Source organism: Vanellus vanellus (genome assembly GCF_965231255.1).
Source record: "Vanellus vanellus genome assembly, chromosome: Z".
In the NCBI taxonomy this organism is placed as follows: domain Eukaryota; kingdom Metazoa; phylum Chordata; class Aves; order Charadriiformes; family Charadriidae; genus Vanellus; species Vanellus vanellus.
In genome coordinates, this window is record NC_138908.1 from 48,662,250 (window position 1) to 48,681,287 (window position 19,038).

The window sequence follows — 19,038 nt, forward strand, 5'->3', positions numbered from 1 at the left end:
TTTCAACCTCTTTCTAATTATATAGGTGCCAGTTATTGCCCTGCTATTAAGCCCACTAGTTTCCGTGTGGTTCCTTTCCAAAAAAACACAAACCAAGATATAGGGTATAATATTAAGTTTTAGACATGTCTTATTCCAGGACCATTTCTGCCACAGGCTCATGTGCAGAAGAAGTAGAGCTAATAGCCGCCAGAGCTCAGTGAAGTGTGGAAGCTGTGTTCACTCTTCTTCACTCCTTTTTCTCTCAGTTTCACTGATCAATCTTAATATGTTCACTTTGAAGTAGTATCAGACATGTCAAAATGTGAAGGGAGTAACTCAAGTTTAGTTTTTTAACATTTTAACCTTACAATGTTGAAAGATTTATGGTAATTTACTAGTGAGGGGGATGTGGCCACGGCAGGGGAGGAGAGCTACCACAGCATGCTCATTCGTCGCCTTTTCCCTTCTGAAATCTGCCCCTGCATTCTCCTGCACATAGTTTTGCAATGACTTTTTTTTTGTGTGTGGTTCTCTGTTTTGGACAGCACCCAGATTTAGCTGCTGCAAAGAGCAGCCGGTTGCTGGGGCTGTGCAAACACGCTGGTTGCTAGGTGGGGTCTCTCGTGCAGCCCTATAAAAGCATCACCAGCCCTCTGCTCTCTTAAGCCTGACTGTGCTGTCCTGAAAAGTAGTATTTGCGAGGAAGAAGGTAGGTATTTATAGTTCTTTGCTGCTCTCTGTAGACCTTACAAACTTTTAAGAATCGTACACTGTATTTGTCAAGTGACCTGGTACAATTTTCAGTGGGTTGGATTTGCTGGCGTGGGAAAAGATGGGTGTGGGCAGGACGAATTCTTTCAGTTTTGAAATGTTTCAGGTACAGGGAAGGGCTTGGACAATTACTGCTTTTACTTAATGAATATAAGGAATTGAAAAAAAAAAAAATGCTTAAAAGATTAAAACCAGATTGTTTCCTATGCTTTCTCTTTGCCTTTGTAGTAGGCTGCTGTTGAAAGCTGCAGTAAAACTGGAGTTGCTGGAAAACTAACGTGCTTTGTATGGAAACTTAAAATAAGAAACAGCTGTTGTTACTTCAGTTTGTTGCTCTGGGACTGTAAAGAGTTCTTTGGTCATGAAAGTGATGAAAATGAGGCAAAGCAGCCTTTTAGAAACATAAGAGCAAAACCCTGGTTTTGTGACTAAGAACTTGGGCAAAGCCAGATAAGTAAGGGCTGTATCATCTGGGGTTTGTTCTGCTAAAACTTTCCACTGAATTTTCCAAGGGTAAGATTGTCTTTCTCTCTGATGTTTTCATTCATATTCAGTAGACTTTCTCACTGTAAAATAAATTATTGTGTTAGATCTACTGCCTGTTTTTCTGATAGGGTGTAATGACCTTAATTTACAGCAAGATACTGCTAACTAGCATTGGAGAGTAACCAGAGATGATATATCTGATACAGTTCATGGTACGGTTAAATATGCATGGAGAAATGCTGTCCTTTGACACAGACTGTAGTGTAAAAGTCTAATTTGTGTCTTCAAATATTTTCAATAAATATTGAGTATTTTCTCAAATGTCTAATTCAAGGGTGCTTTTTCTGGTGACTAGGAGCCAGACAGAAAGCAACATTTCAGGAATTCACGTTCAGTCTGGATCTCTGGTTTTTCATTCCAGTTGCAATGTTGATCATCCCAATTGGGAATGATAAAATGCATAAACCCCACAATATTTTTCAAACTGAGGAATTTTAAGTTCTTCATCCTCTTTCCTTTTAAATGGGACATCGACAGATTCCAGTCATGGAAGTGGGACACATGGCCTGGACAATATTTTATTAAACAGAATAAATCTCAAATGGGTATTTGGTATGGAGTAACCAGAAAGAAGTGTCACACTTGCCTGCCACTCTGTTGGTGCCTTTATTTTTTCATCTCCTTGTTCATAGATTTTGTCCTTAGCTCAAAAGTAAAGGAAAATATATGGCAGAAAGCCATCAGTTCTTCCATTCCTTTTCATACTAAATTAAAATAATATTTTGACTGAATTTATCGCTACTGGATCTAGGTATTCTTTACATGAGCTGTTTGTATTTTAGAGCAGCATGAGTCAAAGCATTGGGAAAGACCTCTACTCTGTTGGGGGGCTGGCTGTCTTCCTAGATTCCAATCTTCTTTTTTCTTACTAACCATAGTTTCTTATAAAGCAGGCAAACAGTTTTATATGCAAGGTGGTTTCTCAACTTTCTGAGCCAATTCAAGCTCAGTTAGGTCTTGAGCCCCTCTCAAAAGCCATTGCCTACTTTGACTTCTACTAAAGTTACTTTATTTGTCTACTAGGTGGAAATAGATGGATCTGCATGCCAAAGTGCCTTTATTTTAAAAGGAGGAAAAAAAATACTGAGTTTTGAAGGCACAGAATTCTTTTACTGTATCTCTAATTTAAATTAGGGTACACATCAAGGTCTAGAGGCTTAATAAACCAAATTTAGTGTAGGCTAGCAGCCTTCTGCTCTGCTCATCCCCAAGAGCAGCGAAGCCTCTAGAGCTGGGTGTGAGGGGTGGGGGTGGGGACAGATGGAGCAGAAGCGATGGAGAGGTTAGCAGTTCTCACTGGAGTCAGCTCTACCACCTTTATTCCTGAGAAGTGTTAATCTATCACCCAAAATGCAGTTTTGGTCCCACCTCTTCTTAGATCTGGTGCTATGAGACTGAATCTTGTTTCTTAAACGATTCTACACCACTCCGTGAATCTATTAGTCGACAGACCTATCTGTACTTGTCACTGTTGGTGACTCAGTGCACCGAGTGTGGAGGCTTTAAAATGTTTCCATCCTGCTGCGTATGGCCTTTATGCGGGCTGTTATAAAATGCAGCAGAACTTTAGACACTGTAGCACTTAATCTGGCCTCATATACTTCTTCTGTCAGTGTAATAAGAGTATGCGAGTCACTGTAACAGCTTGGTAAAATAACATTTTTAATAGCAACATAAGTATGCTTTTCCGATCCTCAGTAAACGACACATGCATAAAAGTTGATCCTTAAAACTAACGTAATATTCTGATGATTATTTACCCAGGTGAGACCTACTTGAAGTAACATATAAATAAAGATTCGGGGTCAGTTTCAGATTTTCTAGCAGCACTGGCAGAGCTGAATTTTGTGCCCGCAGGGCTGGGGGAAGGGCACAAAAGCACGGGTTTTCTGAGGCATCGGGAGTGCCGGTGGCTCCTGCCTTGGAGAGGGAATGGAAGGGTGGGGCTGGGCTGGAGGAGGGCAGTGGAAGGCGGCTGCCGCTTTGTTGGCAGCTGAACGTGGAAGTGAGTTTTAAAGTTTTGCTGTGAGAGAAAGAAGCAGCTGGGCTGCGGATACACTGCTTGGGCCTCCGTGCGTGTCGCTTTGAATGGCTACTCTTTGTCCTTCAGTGAGACACAGGGCATAAGTAAGGCAAGCGTGTTTGCAGCACGTGCTACATAATTTTTTATACTCGTGTATGTGATCAACTATATATGATCTGTACCCCAAGACTATGAATAGCATCTTGTTTCTTCACACGAGATTCAAAGGCACTCCAGGTTACCCAGTAACATTATCTTTAGTTTATTTTTTATATGTATGCCTTAAGTCTTTCCTAGACTTTGCTATGGAAGTGTGTTTTGAAAAAATAGATAATCTGTTTTGAGCACACCAAAAATACTTTATTTGGTAAAACATTAATTTCTGCTCTTTGTTCCCTCAGTGTTTCTATTAGCAAACAGAGTATTCCTCACACCAAAGTCGTTATGAACCAACCTATTTATTATTTTTGGGTGCTCAATGTCAAATCACATCGCCATTGGTCTTTTTTCCCATTCTGCAAGGTATCTTATGGAAAAGCTAGACTGATTTTCATTTTGAGTGGTAAAAAGCAAAAATTACTTTGTTCCCCTTCTTAAATGAGTAGTGCTCTATTATTTTGTAGAAATTGGATGAAATGTGTAAGAAATAAGGAACAGTGTAGGTGAAACTGTCCAATTTTACTCATCTTCCTTAGGAAGGGGCAAGATGAAGAAATTACATGAGAAGATATTTAACAAGGGAATATCTTTTGTCTTAACATAACATGCAAGAGCTCCAACCCCAGTAAATGATCAGGCAAGAATACTTGTTTACCACTGAATTTGAACAGAATCAAATATTTCATAAGCTAAATGGGCATAGCTGATACCTTAACCAAGGAAGAAAGACAGACTTTATTTTCTTTCTGGTAACTTCCCTTTGTAAATCAATGCTAATGCTTAGGTATTGCCATAGTAAATAAGCAAATAGGCCAACTAGTTTACTCTTCTATTTCTAATCTAAAACTTCTGAAAGGAGCTAAGGGTGTAGGGGTGAACAAGCAATTGCGGAGCATTGTCTCACCTGCCAAACATGAACAAAAGTTACCTGCTTCCAATAGCGCAGGCCAATTACTGCTTGGGAATCTAGCCCCTGCGTTGTCATAGTTCGAGAGAAGGGATTTTGAGAGAGGGAAGCCTTGAGTTGCACTGGTGCTGAAAATGATGAAAAATGGTTTGTAACTGGATGAAAACCAGTTTGTAACTTGATGCATCTCTTCCCAGAAACTCTGTCAACATGGCTATGGTATCAGAATTTCTGAAACAGGCATGGTTCATGGAAAATCAGGAGCAGGAATGTATTGTAAGTATTTATCACCTTTTGAGAGCATCATGCTTATTTTTAAGGACTTTTAGAAGTGATTTAAAGGCATAGGCCACAAACATCTCTCCTATACTCAAAGGGAAGAAAAACAATGGCAAAACTCCAGCTGATTGGAAGTGGAACCCAGTTTTATTGCATCACATAATTTAATATAACCTAATAACCTGGTAAGTCTGGTATCAGATGAAAAATTACTCTTATTTGCACATGTCAGTCTAGTTATCAATTCCTGGGCAGGACTAGTTACTGTAATAAAATTGTAATTCGCAGGGGCCAATAACTGATTTACTCAAGTCCTCCTCTTTAAAGTAGTAATCTGATGCACATGTGTGTGAATGTGTATGAACATGTTCAGATGACGTACATGAGGAAAACAGGGACTTTTAGGCTGAGGTGCAGGAAGTCATGAGTTGGAGGCCAGGAATGTAAAGGAGGAACTAAAGTGACTAGTAAATGCCTTAGTTTTCATATCATGTGTTGTGCTTACGGTGGAAAGAGTCACAGTATGTAATAAAACATCTCAGATGATCAGTACTGATACTGATTAGAAGGGAGGTTTATGTTGGTGAGAAGAGTTACTGCACTAGGATGACATGAAGAGTCTTTGTGATAACAAAGTTGATTAAGATACTGAAACAACTGTCGGCAAAGGTAAAGTGACACACTGTGAAGTCACAGGAGATCCTGGAAGAGCTTTCATCTTGAAGAAAATTGAATATAAGGGGGAAATTTCAATAAATAAAGTTTTCTGCTTTAGACCTGCGTGGATTTTATGACTTTGCACAACATTTTGTGCATAAAGCTTTGGCTCCACCTTCCCTTTCCCCTTGCACTCCCAGGTTCCTGAGTCATTCTGGTTGTGTTGGTTACAGACAGATTTATTGCTAGTAGATGTTTGTCATGGAAACCAGCATACAAAGACTAACCTGGCGTGCCTGGGAAACAGGCAGCAAACCAGTCCCATTCCTCTGTTGGCTTATCACACAAGTCACAGTGATTTTTTCAAAAGCATGGAAGACATTGCTTTAAGTATGGAGTCCTGCTCTCATAAAATTCCTAGTGATAGAATTCTGTAGGGAATTACATATTTAATTATCAGATGTTAGAAATGTACAAAATTCAGTACAGAGATGTTGTATGTAAAAAATGTATCTGTAAGACCTTGAAATTTTTCATGTACTACTTAATTTTACCTGCAAAGGATTTAGGAAAAATTAAAATAGCAAGCTGTTGAAACAGGACGAAGAGTATAGGTGATTCTGAAAAAGTTTATCTAAACTACTGTTTTGTTTTGTTTTGTTTTGTTTTTAATAAAAAATCGCACCATATATCATAGCAAGGAGAATTCTATATAAATATTTCATCCAAGAATACTGGGGCATTTTATAGCTTCTTTAAAATATGGTAACGAGTATGGCATCAGTTAAATAGTACTGCTGGGTTCTAGGTCCTACCAGTAACGTGATTTGTCATGTTGCTGGCTTAGGGCAAGGCACGTAATCTGTCACATAGTGGAATTCCTCATCCCTAGGTATTCACAGAGCACTTTAGACATTGACTAGGGAGTGTCTGTCTAGGAGTGGCTTCACCAAAGGCAGACAGTGGATGATGCCTGTGAAGAGAGTGTGGCTTACATCTCAAGTTTCAAAGAATTTGAATAACAGTTCTCCACTTCCTTGTAGGATTAGACTTGAACTCTTCTCTTCTCCAAGATCCTGCATGCAAGAAGTGCTTGTAGCCCTAGATATGAGTCAGCTGGGAAGTCACTTAATGTGATGCACAGTCAATTTGCATAAGATGAGCAAGGAAATTAGTAGCACTTTACTGGCAGTGCCTGTAGGATTTAATTGTGGTTTTAGAGCCTTTAGAATTTGGACATAATTGCCTAATGTGACAGTTAGAAGTATTTTCCTGTGGAATCCAATTTACTCTGAGAATAGTTCTTTGGGTGCATAAAACATTATATGAAGTATTTCCTGTTTAATATAAGAGATGTGAAAGGAATAGATCCAATGCATGTCCATCACTGAGTCCATTTAGTTCTCTGTAGTTACAAAACTGTGTATGTTCCTTGATAGTCCTGTAATAGACAATCCCAAATACACGGTTTATTTACATATCTAAAATTGCTTCTTTACAAAGATATTATTTGCAATGAGCAATTTTTTTTTTTCTTTCCCCTCTGCAGAAAAGTTCAAAAGGTGGTTCTGGAGTAAAGTCATACCCTACCTTTGATCCATCAGCTGATGTTGTTGCTTTGGACAAAGCTATTACTGTAAAGGGTAAGAGGAGTAAATATTTAACCTGCTACATTAGGACTCTTCCTTAGGAAATTTGGAGTATAGCACTGAATAAAATATCAGAATGAGAGGCAATGGCAAGCAGGAGAGGTGCCTCTGCTTTTAAAAGTTTGGCAATACATTAAATTATGTCACTTGGTAAAGAATCTCAACTCTGATATCCCAATGTTGGATTACAATTTCAGACCTTAATATTACATTAAAGTTATTGAATATGTTGAAGGAAGAGTTGTAAAAATTTAATTTCTAAAAGAATTTAAAGAATCAAAAAATATTATAACTACCATACTAATGCTTTTTAATTTGATTTCCATAAAATCCCTGCAAGAGGCAGGGAATATGCTGACAATGTAGTGCATGCTTCTATTGCGCTTCTCTCTTTTAATGAAATTCACATTTGGCATTTTGCCTGTAGTTTGAAACCTCTTTCAATTTGACTTGCTGAGATTAAATGAGTATGCCATCTAATTCTTTTTTTTTATTTTATTTTTCGTTATTCTGTAGTATAAGTTCTGCACTCAGTACACTTTAAGACTTCCTATATGAAATTGTAGAAACATAAGTTTCTGTGCTTCATGGGAATCTATTTGTTTGGTTTCTTCACCACATCTCTAATTGTAAATCAGTAGATTATTACATTTTTTCCTTTGGTTAAAGTTCAGTGTGTCAAGAAATCAAAATATGACATAGAGCAAATAATAAACTGTAAAAATTATTATTTGCCTAAATGATGCACTAGCGTCATCTATAATATTTCCAATATATTAGACATGTTGTTCTTTGGTGACTTATAGGTGTGGATGAAGCCACCATCATTGACATCTTGACTAAAAGAACAAATGCCCAGCGTCAGCAGATCAAAGCTGCCTATCAGCAGGCTAAAGGAAAGGTAAAGTATATTCAAGCCAAGCTCAAATTTACACCCAGAATATCAATGTTGTTCTTGGCTCAGATAGTACATACAGCTTTAGCTTTGTCGAACAAAAAGTTACAGTTTCCTGCCTTCTGTAGTTTGTGAAAACCATGATGGAATGATAATACCCTGCAACTATATTGCCAATGCTTTGAATATGGTGGCCACTATTTTGAAGTAAAAAGAAAAGTTTTGAAGTTCTGACTTTCCAGGTCCCAGAGATCCTTTAAATCACTAAATCTCTGGGAATGCAGGGATTTCACTACCAGTGGGAGACAGTCTGCTGAGAGAAAGGGACAGGTGGAGGAGGGGACTTGGAGTCGTCTCTGAATATTTCAGTCCAGATAGAATACTAAATAGGGTAGGAAAACTGTAGGACCATAGTGCTGTTCCACAAGCATACCAACATTGGTATGGAAATGGATATACAGGGGGTAGTGTTGTTCTACATCTGAATGGTAAAACTGCTAGTCCCTGGAACTGGGAAACTTGAAAATACGGCATGTTTCTGGAAATGGTTTTAATTACTCTTGCTTTTCTCTATAAAAAAATTTCTCCAGTTGAACCTGTAACTCTAATTTGAAATTACAATTGCAAAGTTGGCATACCAGAGTTACTGAGCACTTTTCTCCTTGGAAAGTGATTCCTTTGACTATTTTGCTTTGAAACTCTTAAGTGGAACTTTTAACGACCAACTTAGAAAATAAGTCTAATATCTCATTTTAGCGTAGATTTCCTGTTTCTGTTCAGGAAACGTCACTTGTGATTTTCACAGCCCTCTCCCACTTCAGAAGAAGCTTCAGCCTTGCAATTGCATTTTTTAGGGACCCAAATTATAATGCAACTTCAAGGACACAGGGAGACTAATGCTGTTAGATTATTAGATACCCTGGTTCCTGGCATACCATCAAACCAGAGCAGAACTAACTATGGACATAGTGCTTACTGCTGAAATAATCTAGTTGGTTTAGGTATTCCTGACAAAGAAGGTTGACCTTCTCACTCTTACAGCCACAGCCTTGGCACATACTTTGTGGAGAACAGGGCTGTAACTTTTAATGTAATAAAACAAAGTACTCAGTGTTTCCAGATAGGAGGCAGAATGAATCAGATATACTTTTTTAAAAAAACTTAAATTTAGGTTAAATTAGAACATAGCCCAAATCTTGACTTCAGGACTTGCAGTTTTGTGTAGGACAATACTATGGTATGTCCACAGAGTTTCCACTGCAAGTTCTGTATCTTTTAAGCAATAAATGGATGATTTAAAATGTTATCCAGGTTAAGAAGCCCAGTCATAATTATAACAGCAATATAGTATTTCCTTCTCTTAAAAAACCAGCTGCCTATTCTGAGTCTTCTTCTGATGCTGTAAATGGGTGAGTATGGCTGAACTGCAGTGTGTGAAGGCGCTACTGAATACTTACTGAAAAACCCTGACACTTTGTTAACATAAAGGTGACAAATTAAAAATTTCAAGTAGGGCTTCATAATTCTTTCTAGTAGCTAAAGAAATGATGTAGACTAAGATTCATGAGAGATCAGACTTACTTTTTGGTCTGTAGCTGAAAAGCAGCTTTTTACCATTCACTAGCTTAGTGCGTTTCATACTCTTCCTGTCACAGAGTCTGGAAGAAGCCTTGAAAAAAGTTTTGAAAAGCAACCTGGAAGATGTTGTTGTGGCCCTGCTCAAAACTCCAGCTCAGTTTGATGCTGAAGAATTAAGAGCCTCTATGAAGGTAAGCCAAAATCTTCTGAGAAAAGCTTTCCCAAAGAGCATAAATAATTACCGGGGCCTGTACGTGACACTGGACTTAGATTTCAAAGCTTTGACATTTTAACCCAATTTTGTAAAATAAATATATACTGGTAACCCAGGTTCTGAGAACAGGACTCAGCAATCTCTGCTGCATTTCAGGGTTGGAGAAGATTAGCTGCAAATGGTATTCTTTTGTGAGAATGAACTCTTCCTGCATTCTGAAAACAGGTTGCTGATGTAGTGGTGGTAGAAAGCCATAGTGTTTACATACATGTTTACATAAGAGAAAACAAAAAGGGAAGGGGGTATTTTTCTTCATAAATTTTTCATTTCTATCTTTTATGTGCACAGGTTGGTCCCTTTCTTGTTTCCTTTGCATACCAGTGGTATCAGTATGATAAAAGGTTAATTCCAAAAGAGCTGAAATAACAGTATTGTATAGAAGCACAATGTTCTTCATTTTTCTTTCTTGTTCCACATGGGGCCTCCAAAGCCAAGTCCGTGATTTTAATCTTATTTCTGGTTTTCTAAATTTTAAGTTTGTAAACTTAAGTAACAAGTAACTTTTCTAAAAATTCAACCATTTTTATCAGGGGCTTGGAACTGATGAAGATACTTTAATTGAGATCCTGGTCTCAAGAAACAACAGTGAGATCAGAGAAGCCAGCAGATACTACAAAGAAGGTAATTCAGAGCAAGAAAGAAATTTTAACGTTATAAGTCTACAGCGAACACATTACAGTCATAACCCCACTTCCCAATATGAGAAGTTGAGATGACATTGTAGGACCCAAGTGAATCTTCGCATAAGGTTGGAAGAGTTGTAGGGAAGGGAGGTCACGCTGACTTTTTTCTGATTTACATGGATCCCAGGGAAGGAAAAGGTACATCATCACCACCAGAGCTGTAGATGTCTCGTGGAACGGGCGACGCATTTAGATGCTTTCTGAGATGCAAGCAAAATGCAGCTGCTTTTATTCTCTTACAGCTGAGCCTTGGCTGACCTCTTAAGATCTCACTTGGCTTGAAAAAAAAGCTTATTGAGTTAGCAAAACAGATAACATTAGCAGTATGACCAGTGAACTAAAGGAGAACAATCTCTGAAGAGGTAACTAAAATGTATTGTGTTATCTGTCATATATGTAGGGTTTACTGCAGTCAGTCAGTGTTGCCTGATTAAATCGTGTTTTCTGAGATTATAGGCTAAATTTTCCAAGAGATTTCCATTCAAATAGTCTCAGTTAGAAGCCTGAATTAATAGTTTGAGTTTTTGGAAGAGTTTTGTGATTGAGTTCACTGCTGATAAGAACAACCAGAACTAAGAATGAAAGACAAATGGCTCAGAAAAGGCTTCAAGCTTTTTCTTTTGTACTTCACAAGCAAGAGCCCAGAACAATGCCACCTGCAAGACCTTAGAAAAGGATTTTTTCAGCAGATTTTGAGTTTAGCCTCCAATTTCACACCATGTCTTAGGGATTAGAGGACGTGTTACAAATATACCCCTTCTCTCGAAGCTAAATGAGAGGAAGTAAAGTGCATTCCTAGTGGACCTATTTAAGTGTGAAATTAAGAAAAGGCTGAAAAAAACCAGAATCGTCGAATGGTTTGGGTTGGGAGGGACCTTTAAAGATCCTCTAGTCAACCTAGTTGATAACTTTAAAACAAAATACGAATCCTTTTTTTTTTAAATTTCAGTGCTAAAGAGAGATCTGACGCAAGACATTATCTCTGACACATCTGGAGACTTTCAGAAGGCCTTAGTTGCTTTAGCGAAGGTACGCTGTACTTAAGCATTTTGAGTGACATTACCCATAATAATTAATGTTGTCAAGACTATTTTAGAGAGAGACATACAATAAAGAAGGATTTGGGGAATATTTATTTCCTTGCATTATATACGTGTCTTAGACCATATGAAATTGTTTTAAACAGGCTATAATGAGATTTTATCTCAAACACATTTTAAAAAACAGTGATGTTTGTAATTGTTTATCAGTTATGCTTTTAAGACTTTTATGTGGTAACTGTCTGTAAGCCCTTCATAAAAGCAACAGGAATAACATCTTGTCAATTGACTGGAAATAGAAAAAGAAGAAATACAATTAGAGAAATCTTTTGGCTTGCTGTTAAGATATGTTTCTAATAATTATATAATGGGGTAGGGGCAGGGAGCTAACAAGTGGACAAAGTGTTTGGTGAATATATGTTTACAAGTAGATGAATTAAAATACTGGAGGTGCCCAATAAAAAGCCCTTTTTAGAATACATAAATAATTGAGTCCATGATTGTTGGGTACATGTATGAAGCTTGTACATGCACACGGGATTAATTTTTGATATATCCATGTGTATCGTTTTGCTTTTCAGTTTTTGGTTTCAAACCAACTTGAAAGGAATCTATTGAACGGTCATCAGGGAGAAAATTACAGCTTTCAAAACTGTAACTTCACATTAAGAAACAATATTTCCTGTGAATTTTAACGTAGGACTTCAGAAATAAGTTGCTGATGGCCTTAGAAACATGATCTCCAATTGATTAACAAATACAACAGGTTTATTCACAGAGTGATTGTCGTAACTCTCTCTATCTTCAGTTACGTATTAAGTCATGTATGAGAATGGTAGGGTGGAACTCTAAAATTATGAGTTTTGATTGAACTGAATGATTGTGAGTACCAGTGAACTTTTATTTATTTATTTATTTGTTTGTTTATGTAGGCAGACCGATGTGAAGATTCTTATGTGAATGATGAGCTTGCTGACAATGATGCCAGGGTGAGATCACACTTCATCTGACTTACTTGAGACTACAAACTCTGGCTGTGAATGTTCTACCTGAATCTTGTGCACTGCAGACCTAACAGATATTTATATGTTATGTAACAATCTTTTCTGAGGGAATACTATTTTAAAAAGTTCATGTAAGCTTTGCTATCTGCAGGAAATTAAATCTCCACTCTTAATATCTAGCTCCGGAAACATTTCTGCAAGACCTTTTCTATTTCATGTACAGTGTGCAGACCATTTGAAGTAGAGGTCAACAACTGGAGAAATTAGACACAATCTTCCTTCTGTTATAACAGAGTTCTTGAATTGAGGGACAAGAGTGTGCTCCAGTATGTGCAGAACCAGCTACCATACCTTGACCAGTGTGAACTCTGCAGTATGTTAGCTGTAGCTGTTGCTTTACAGTGATGGGTAAACCTCACAGTCATTTTCTGAATAATTCTAAAATAAGCAACTGAGCTTTCCAATATTGCTTCCACCATTAGTGTGACTTTTTTTGTTAAAAACTTGGTAAATCATAGCAGTCTTTGCTGAGTTTACACCTATAAATTCTTACGTCACTGTTAAAATTTAAATGTAAATTGACTTTAAATTGATTTTTTATAAATCCAACCAAAAAAACGGCCATTGAGTAATACTGCTTTTATTCCTGCTACATACGGAGTTTAGTTTTGTCATCAGCCCTAGATATGAAAGGACAGTAAATTAATACTCTTTCTAAGCTCAAAAGTTCAATACTATTTCTGTTGGTACAGAGAGAGTGTTGTTAAATCCTCTTTGCTGCTGTGTGGAGTTCTTTAATTATTACTTCTAGAGAGGTTTGAGGAAGTGAGGAAAATGAAGGAGACTGATTTGATTCTTACTTTCCATTAAAGTCACTCCTGGTAACACCAGGAGTACTTGGTGCACAGGTTGCTTCTTCACATTTGTCCAGTTAATATCAGAGATAATTTGGTTGTCTGAAGAAAGCTTGTCAGTCCTAAACTCGCACACAGACTGTAAGCATATGATGATATACGGAATATATCTTCATTCAAGAATATAATATAACCAGGAGAGATAGGTGGTGGTCGTAAAACGTCTGAAAATGTGTTTTGTAGCTGCATAGTGTTCTCTAGGTACTGTTATGATGTAAGTGAAGTATGAACGTGTAGAGCTAGAGTTAGTTTGAGGTTGTGTAGAGTTTTGTTATGGATTGTGTCAAGGGCTAGAGTTCTTTAATGACAAGCAATAAACTACCTTTGGCTGGTAGCCGCAGCAGTACAGTATTTCTGTTTGGGTTTTACTATACTGGTGTTAACTTTGCTACTTTCTTTTCTTTATGACAGGCCTTGTATGAAGCCGGAGAGAAAAAGAAAGGAACAGATATTAATGTGTTTGTTACTGTTCTTACTTCAAGAAGCTATCCACATCTCCGAAGGGGTAGGTTGGATGAAACAGTGCTTCACAGGAATTGTATTTTAAATGTGGCTTGCTCATGAACTAAGAGAAGATATAGAATATCAAGATGTGATTCTGACTTCTACAAAGGTCTTTGTAATTTCACACATGCTTGCTGACTAAGGGTGGAATTGGCAGCTTGGCTATTACTTCCATACTCGTGATGAGCAATTTCATTTAGGTTGTTAACAAAGCTATTGCCATGAAGTCTCACATGGCTAGTGATCACAAGGCCAACGAATTTGTGTGGCAGGGATTCTCAATGGTCCCCAGCGTGGTCTTGCTGCTCAGCCAGTTTGCCCTGGGTAGAGGGCAAAGATATCGCCTAATGTTACAGGCTCCAGTGGAGTTATTGGACCTCCTCTACCCCTACCAATGGGATCATGACACACTACCATCCTAACAGAGTCCCATTCCTGACACTCTGTCCACCAGCCCATGGAGTAACACTGCTCTGTGGTGGCTGAACAAAATGAGAAAGATGGCCTACAGTCAGCCATCTGTGTGCACTGCTGCAGCAGTGAGGGCAGAATAAGGCAGAGGCAATGCAGGGGGAATACTGTATTTGCATTATTATCACTGAGTTTTCTTCCCTTATTTAGTCTTTCAGAATTACACTAAATACAGCAAGCATGACATGAACAAGGTACTGGATTTGGAGCTGAAAGGTGATATTGAGAACTGCCTGACTGCTCTTGGTAAGTGGTTCTGCAGATTGTAACCTAGTATATATATGGACCATATGAAAACCTACGTTTTACTTCTGTTATGCTTGCTCTCATAGGAAGCCACTCTGGGCTTAACTTGCTTCATTGAGAAACTTGCTAAATAATACTTTGGAAAATCTTGTCTGTGATTTGAGTTAGCTAAAGTCATTTAAAGTTGATGAATGAGTAGAAATACCTCTTTTTATATGTGGAAAGGTCTTCTAAGGAGAACAGATGTGTCATCAACATAGGAGGATCTTTACAGGAAGTCAGTGTGCCAAAAAGAGCTGTCAGAACAGGCACAATGTGTATCAAAAATGCAATAGTTTTGAACCTGTCTTCAAAAACCCAAGATTGAACACACTCTTCTATAAATCTGTTTTTTCAAGGACATGTATGATATATGATTATTGAAAATGTAACCGATTTCCTTCTGCAGTTTTGTTCAAGAAAACATTCTTGTAAGGTTTATGATAGAGGTGTATACTAAACCACTTAACATTACTGTTCCTCATGGACAATAAGGTGAGGTGGTGACTCACTTAAATCACTCTTATCACTGGGCCAGGGACGGAATCAGAAGCCAGACACCCATCTTGTTCTCAGCTTTTGTGTCACAGTCCAGCTTACTTTACATAAATGAATGAGTCCCATCAGATCCTTTTAATATCAGAAGTGGAGGGCAAGTACTTAGTATAACTCAGTTTACAAAACATCAGTTCATAACCCCCAGCACTGCTGTAGAAGACACAAATGCTTTCACATTTTTCTTCTCGGGAACTGCAATATCTTTCTTAATTTTGTGGCAGTAAACTAGGGAAGGCATTCCTGTAACTATTGTCCCCTGACTGAAGTGCTTTCTGAATAGACAGTGGAAAGAGACTGCTACTTCTCCCATATTTTGAAGGCAGGTAACAAAGAAGTAGATGAATAGGATATGCTGGTAGGAATACTGAGACTGTTTTTAAAGTGTTTTCTCTCCAAACTTTTGCCTTTTGCTACTTGTTACATGTGTAGCAGGTGTTACCTTATCTTATTGTTTCATTACAGTGAAATGTGCCACAAGCAAGCCAGCTTACTTTGCTGAAAAACTCCACTTGGCGATGAAGGTAACCCAAAGAAAGAACCTCTCTTTGTAAACATGGGGTGCTTAGTAAGCTGAAAAATAACAAGCCAGCTAAAGCTCTCTAAGCTCTTTGTGTGATAAAAAAGAGCTTCAGAAGGAAATTCAGTGTATTTTTCTCTCTCTCCTTCTGTTCCTTCATTTGAAACCTCTGAGGGTTCCATAGGAGGAACTGTCCATCTGCTATAGTGTGTTCAGGAAGGCATCTGTCCATCCACGCATACATCTTTTACTCTAGACAGTGACAGAAAGCTAACTGGAACTTTTCTTATTTATGAAACCACAAAAATATTAGGGAAAAGTAAATCAGAGAGCAATAGAGATCTGGACAAGAACCTTCTAGAAGCTTAATATTAGACAAGACATCCATGGTCCTTCGGGCAAAGTTGGAACCTGAGTTGAGTGAAGCAGCTGGAGATCCTGAAACAGCCTGATATGAAGGCATTTTCATAACTCTTGTGATCTGATTAGGAGCAGTATGTGAAAAATTGAGTGAATCATTAGGAAAATACAGTTCATTGCACTCTTTAAAAAAAAATAATTAAAAAAGGCAGTGAAGTCTAGGTTGTCTCTGGTGTCTAGGAAGCACAGTGAAGGACATGCCTCTTTTTAGGAAACAGCTGAAAGAAACGTGTAAAAAGGAAATCCAGGGATGAAGGTAGCCTGTCAGAAACGAATTGTGCTCATAGGAAACTGAAGGGGAATAGGAGAGGAACCCCTCATTGAGATACTGTAGGAATAAGATGTGGGCCCTTGTACACCCACAAAGAAGTCTGATGGATTAACACACAGAACCTTGGATTAAGGTGTTTCAATGACATAAGTAGTCTCCTGTCTTTCATGTTTCTTTGTTGTTTATTTTTTGTTTGTTTGTTTTCTGTTTTTTTCTTTTTCTTTTTACCTTTTTCTTTTTACTTCTTTTTTCCTTTTTCTTTTTCCTTTTTCTTTTTTCCTTTTTTTTCTTATTTTTTCTTCTTTTCTTTTTCCTTCTTTTTTTCTTTTTTTTTTTTTTTTCCTTTTCAATTTTTCTTTTTCTTTTTTCTTTTAACAGGGCTTTGGGACACGGCACAAAGAGCTCATCAGAATCATGGTTTCACGCCATGAAGTGGATATGAATGAGATCAAAGGCTATTACAGGAGGCTGTATGGCACCTCTCTCCGCCAAGCCATTATGGTAGGTTTTCTATCAGGTGACGTATGAATTGGAAAACAACTGAATGATTTAGGCCATACAGTAAGTGTTTGTTAACTCTTCTGCTCCTCAGACACCTTTTCATACCAAGTAACTCATTGTAGCTCAGTAACTCATGTTCCCAATGGCCCACATGCTGGTAGAATGAATTAATTTTATGGGGCAATGTTTTTGTCACAAAAAATGTAGCAATTTGTTAGTAGTGGTACATGTCTGAGGATATCATTGTGCAGTAGAAGCCAAGAGTTGAATGCCTGTGCTTGGGCATGCATAAGGCCCATTGGCAGGAGGTTGGAAATGATTGTACTGATAGCTCTATTGGATATAAGTGATGCAACTGGCTATTGGTTTTTAACATTTGAGGTACTCCTGCTAATACCTTATTAACTTGACATTTATTTGGCCTGCTTTCCAGATGACTTAAGTAAAAATATCTTCTTAAAGGGGACAGACCACCCAAAGTATTTTCCAGAAGATTTAAACCAGTAAGGGACTTGAACAAAGCTAACCTTACTTTGTGGAGGCTAGTAGACAACACTAAAAAAAAAAGTCTTGATTGGAGTAGAAACATACTCCCTACATCTATCAAAATGCCTTTTTGATTTTTATTGGTGTCTGCTACTTTTTCAGTTAGGTGCCAAAGGTCACTGTTTTTCTTCCATCATGAGTGTGTGTGATCTGTAATTTGGTATGTAATTACATCACCTGATCATCTTCCAAAGTGATGATTGCATCCAAATGGCTTGAGGTCCAGTTTGGTTTCACTGAACAATTCATATGTCTCTGCAAAGCAGATTCAAATTTAAGAAAACAGCGTGTGTAATAATTACAGTGCATACTTAATGCATATTATCATTTTTTTCCAAGCTGAATAAGCAATCCTATGGCGAATCAAATATCACTGTACTACTAGCCTGTGTTCGAGATAATCCTAGATACAATGTGTGTAGTGTTTTAATATTAATGAACATTGGACATCAGTGGTCAAGGAAGGCATTTTCACTTTATCTGGAGAAGAAAAGCTTAAGCTCCTACGTGGATAGAAATCTTCTGTGCTTCTCTTCTTTATTTATGCTATGAGACCTCCTAGAATTTTTCTTGGCCTCTGCTCCACTCTGGAAATGCACGTGTTTATTTCTAGGTCATACGAATGACTTCAGTGAGGACGCTTAGTTCAAGCTCAGTCTGTGGCTAACACATAAGTGTTATCAAATGGTTAATTTATTTAGGTGAAGGATTAATGTTTGGTACATGTATCTTGAACGCTTACCGCAATTTATTTCACTTGAAACCATTATCCTAACAATTGTGGTTTTTTTGTTTTTAAATTGACAGGATGAACTCAAAGGGGATTATGAAAACATCCTGGTGGCTTTGTGTGGAAATGATAACTAAGTTTCACACTTGTACAATGCATGCAAGCCCTGTTGCTGAAGGTCTTTATATTTGCCTCAGCTGTCTGTATAATGCAGGCTTTACACAGTGAGATTTCGCTAGAATGGTACTCGTCTGTATGTGTCATGTCAAAAACCTGTAACCTGGAATATATTTTTTCAGTATCTTCTGAGTGGCATTAATATCTCTTGTTGCCATTATTTATCCAAAGTCAAAGAGTTCCCCCAAGTTTCTATTATTTCCTTTATTAATCATGAAAAAGGTAAAGTTTTTATCTATGCAAAGCAAATAAACTTTTAAAAATAAAATTGACCTGTGTGGAATTTTATATGGCCTTTGTTGCTTTTCTGCATTTAATTACAAGTTGTCTGTGTACAGTGTGTGAGAGAAAAACCAGTAAATAACTTAAATAATCAAAAAAGGATGTAGCAACATCACACAGCATAGCTGAGCCTATACCTTTCCATTTCGCTTATATAAGCCAGATGTAAGAAAAATAAGTAAAGATAACTTACTAAAGAAATTTAACAATATAAAAAAGCTAACGATATCTGTCTTGTTCTTTTTTCATTTAAATTCCAGAGTAGATGAACTTGTTACATGTTGTATTAGGAAAAAATAATAAAACAAAAAGAATTCACAAAACTTTTCATAACCCATGTAGGACTTTCATCTTTTTCCTGATGAGTTGTGTAAATTTTTTTATATTATCTGCAAAGCGAAAAAACTACTACTAC

The 19,038-nt window shown here is 37.5% G+C and overlaps 1 protein-coding gene across 1 annotated transcript; it reads left to right on the forward strand.

Moving 5' to 3' along the window:
- The first annotated feature begins 601 nt into the window (after positions 1-601).
- On the forward strand, positions 602-18,609 carry ANXA1 (annexin A1). The gene is made up of 13 exons (XM_082497737.1): positions 602-691; positions 4,586-4,664; positions 6,874-6,967; positions 7,780-7,874; positions 9,524-9,637; positions 10,251-10,341; positions 11,353-11,432; positions 12,376-12,432; positions 13,773-13,866; positions 14,487-14,582; positions 15,642-15,700; positions 16,766-16,888; positions 18,242-18,609. Exons 2-13 carry the CDS (start codon positions 4,599-4,601, stop codon positions 18,299-18,301), a joined length of 1,029 nt encoding a protein of 342 aa, XP_082353863.1. The 5' UTR covers positions 602-691; positions 4,586-4,598; the 3' UTR covers positions 18,302-18,609.
- The last annotated feature ends 429 nt before the right edge of the window (positions 18,610-19,038 follow it).

Bases quoted from the DNA above. Each gene is read 5' to 3' on its own strand.
- ANXA1 (XM_082497737.1), top strand. From the start codon at position 4,599: ATGGCTATGGTATCAGAATTTCTGAAACAGGCATGGTTCATGGAAAAT. The intron at 12,433-13,772 runs GTGAGATCACAC...TCTTTATGACAG, and splicing joins TTGCTGACAATGATGCCAGG to GCCTTGTATGAAGCCGGAGA. The intron at 13,867-14,486 runs GTAGGTTGGATG...TCCCTTATTTAG, and splicing joins CTATCCACATCTCCGAAGGG to TCTTTCAGAATTACACTAAA.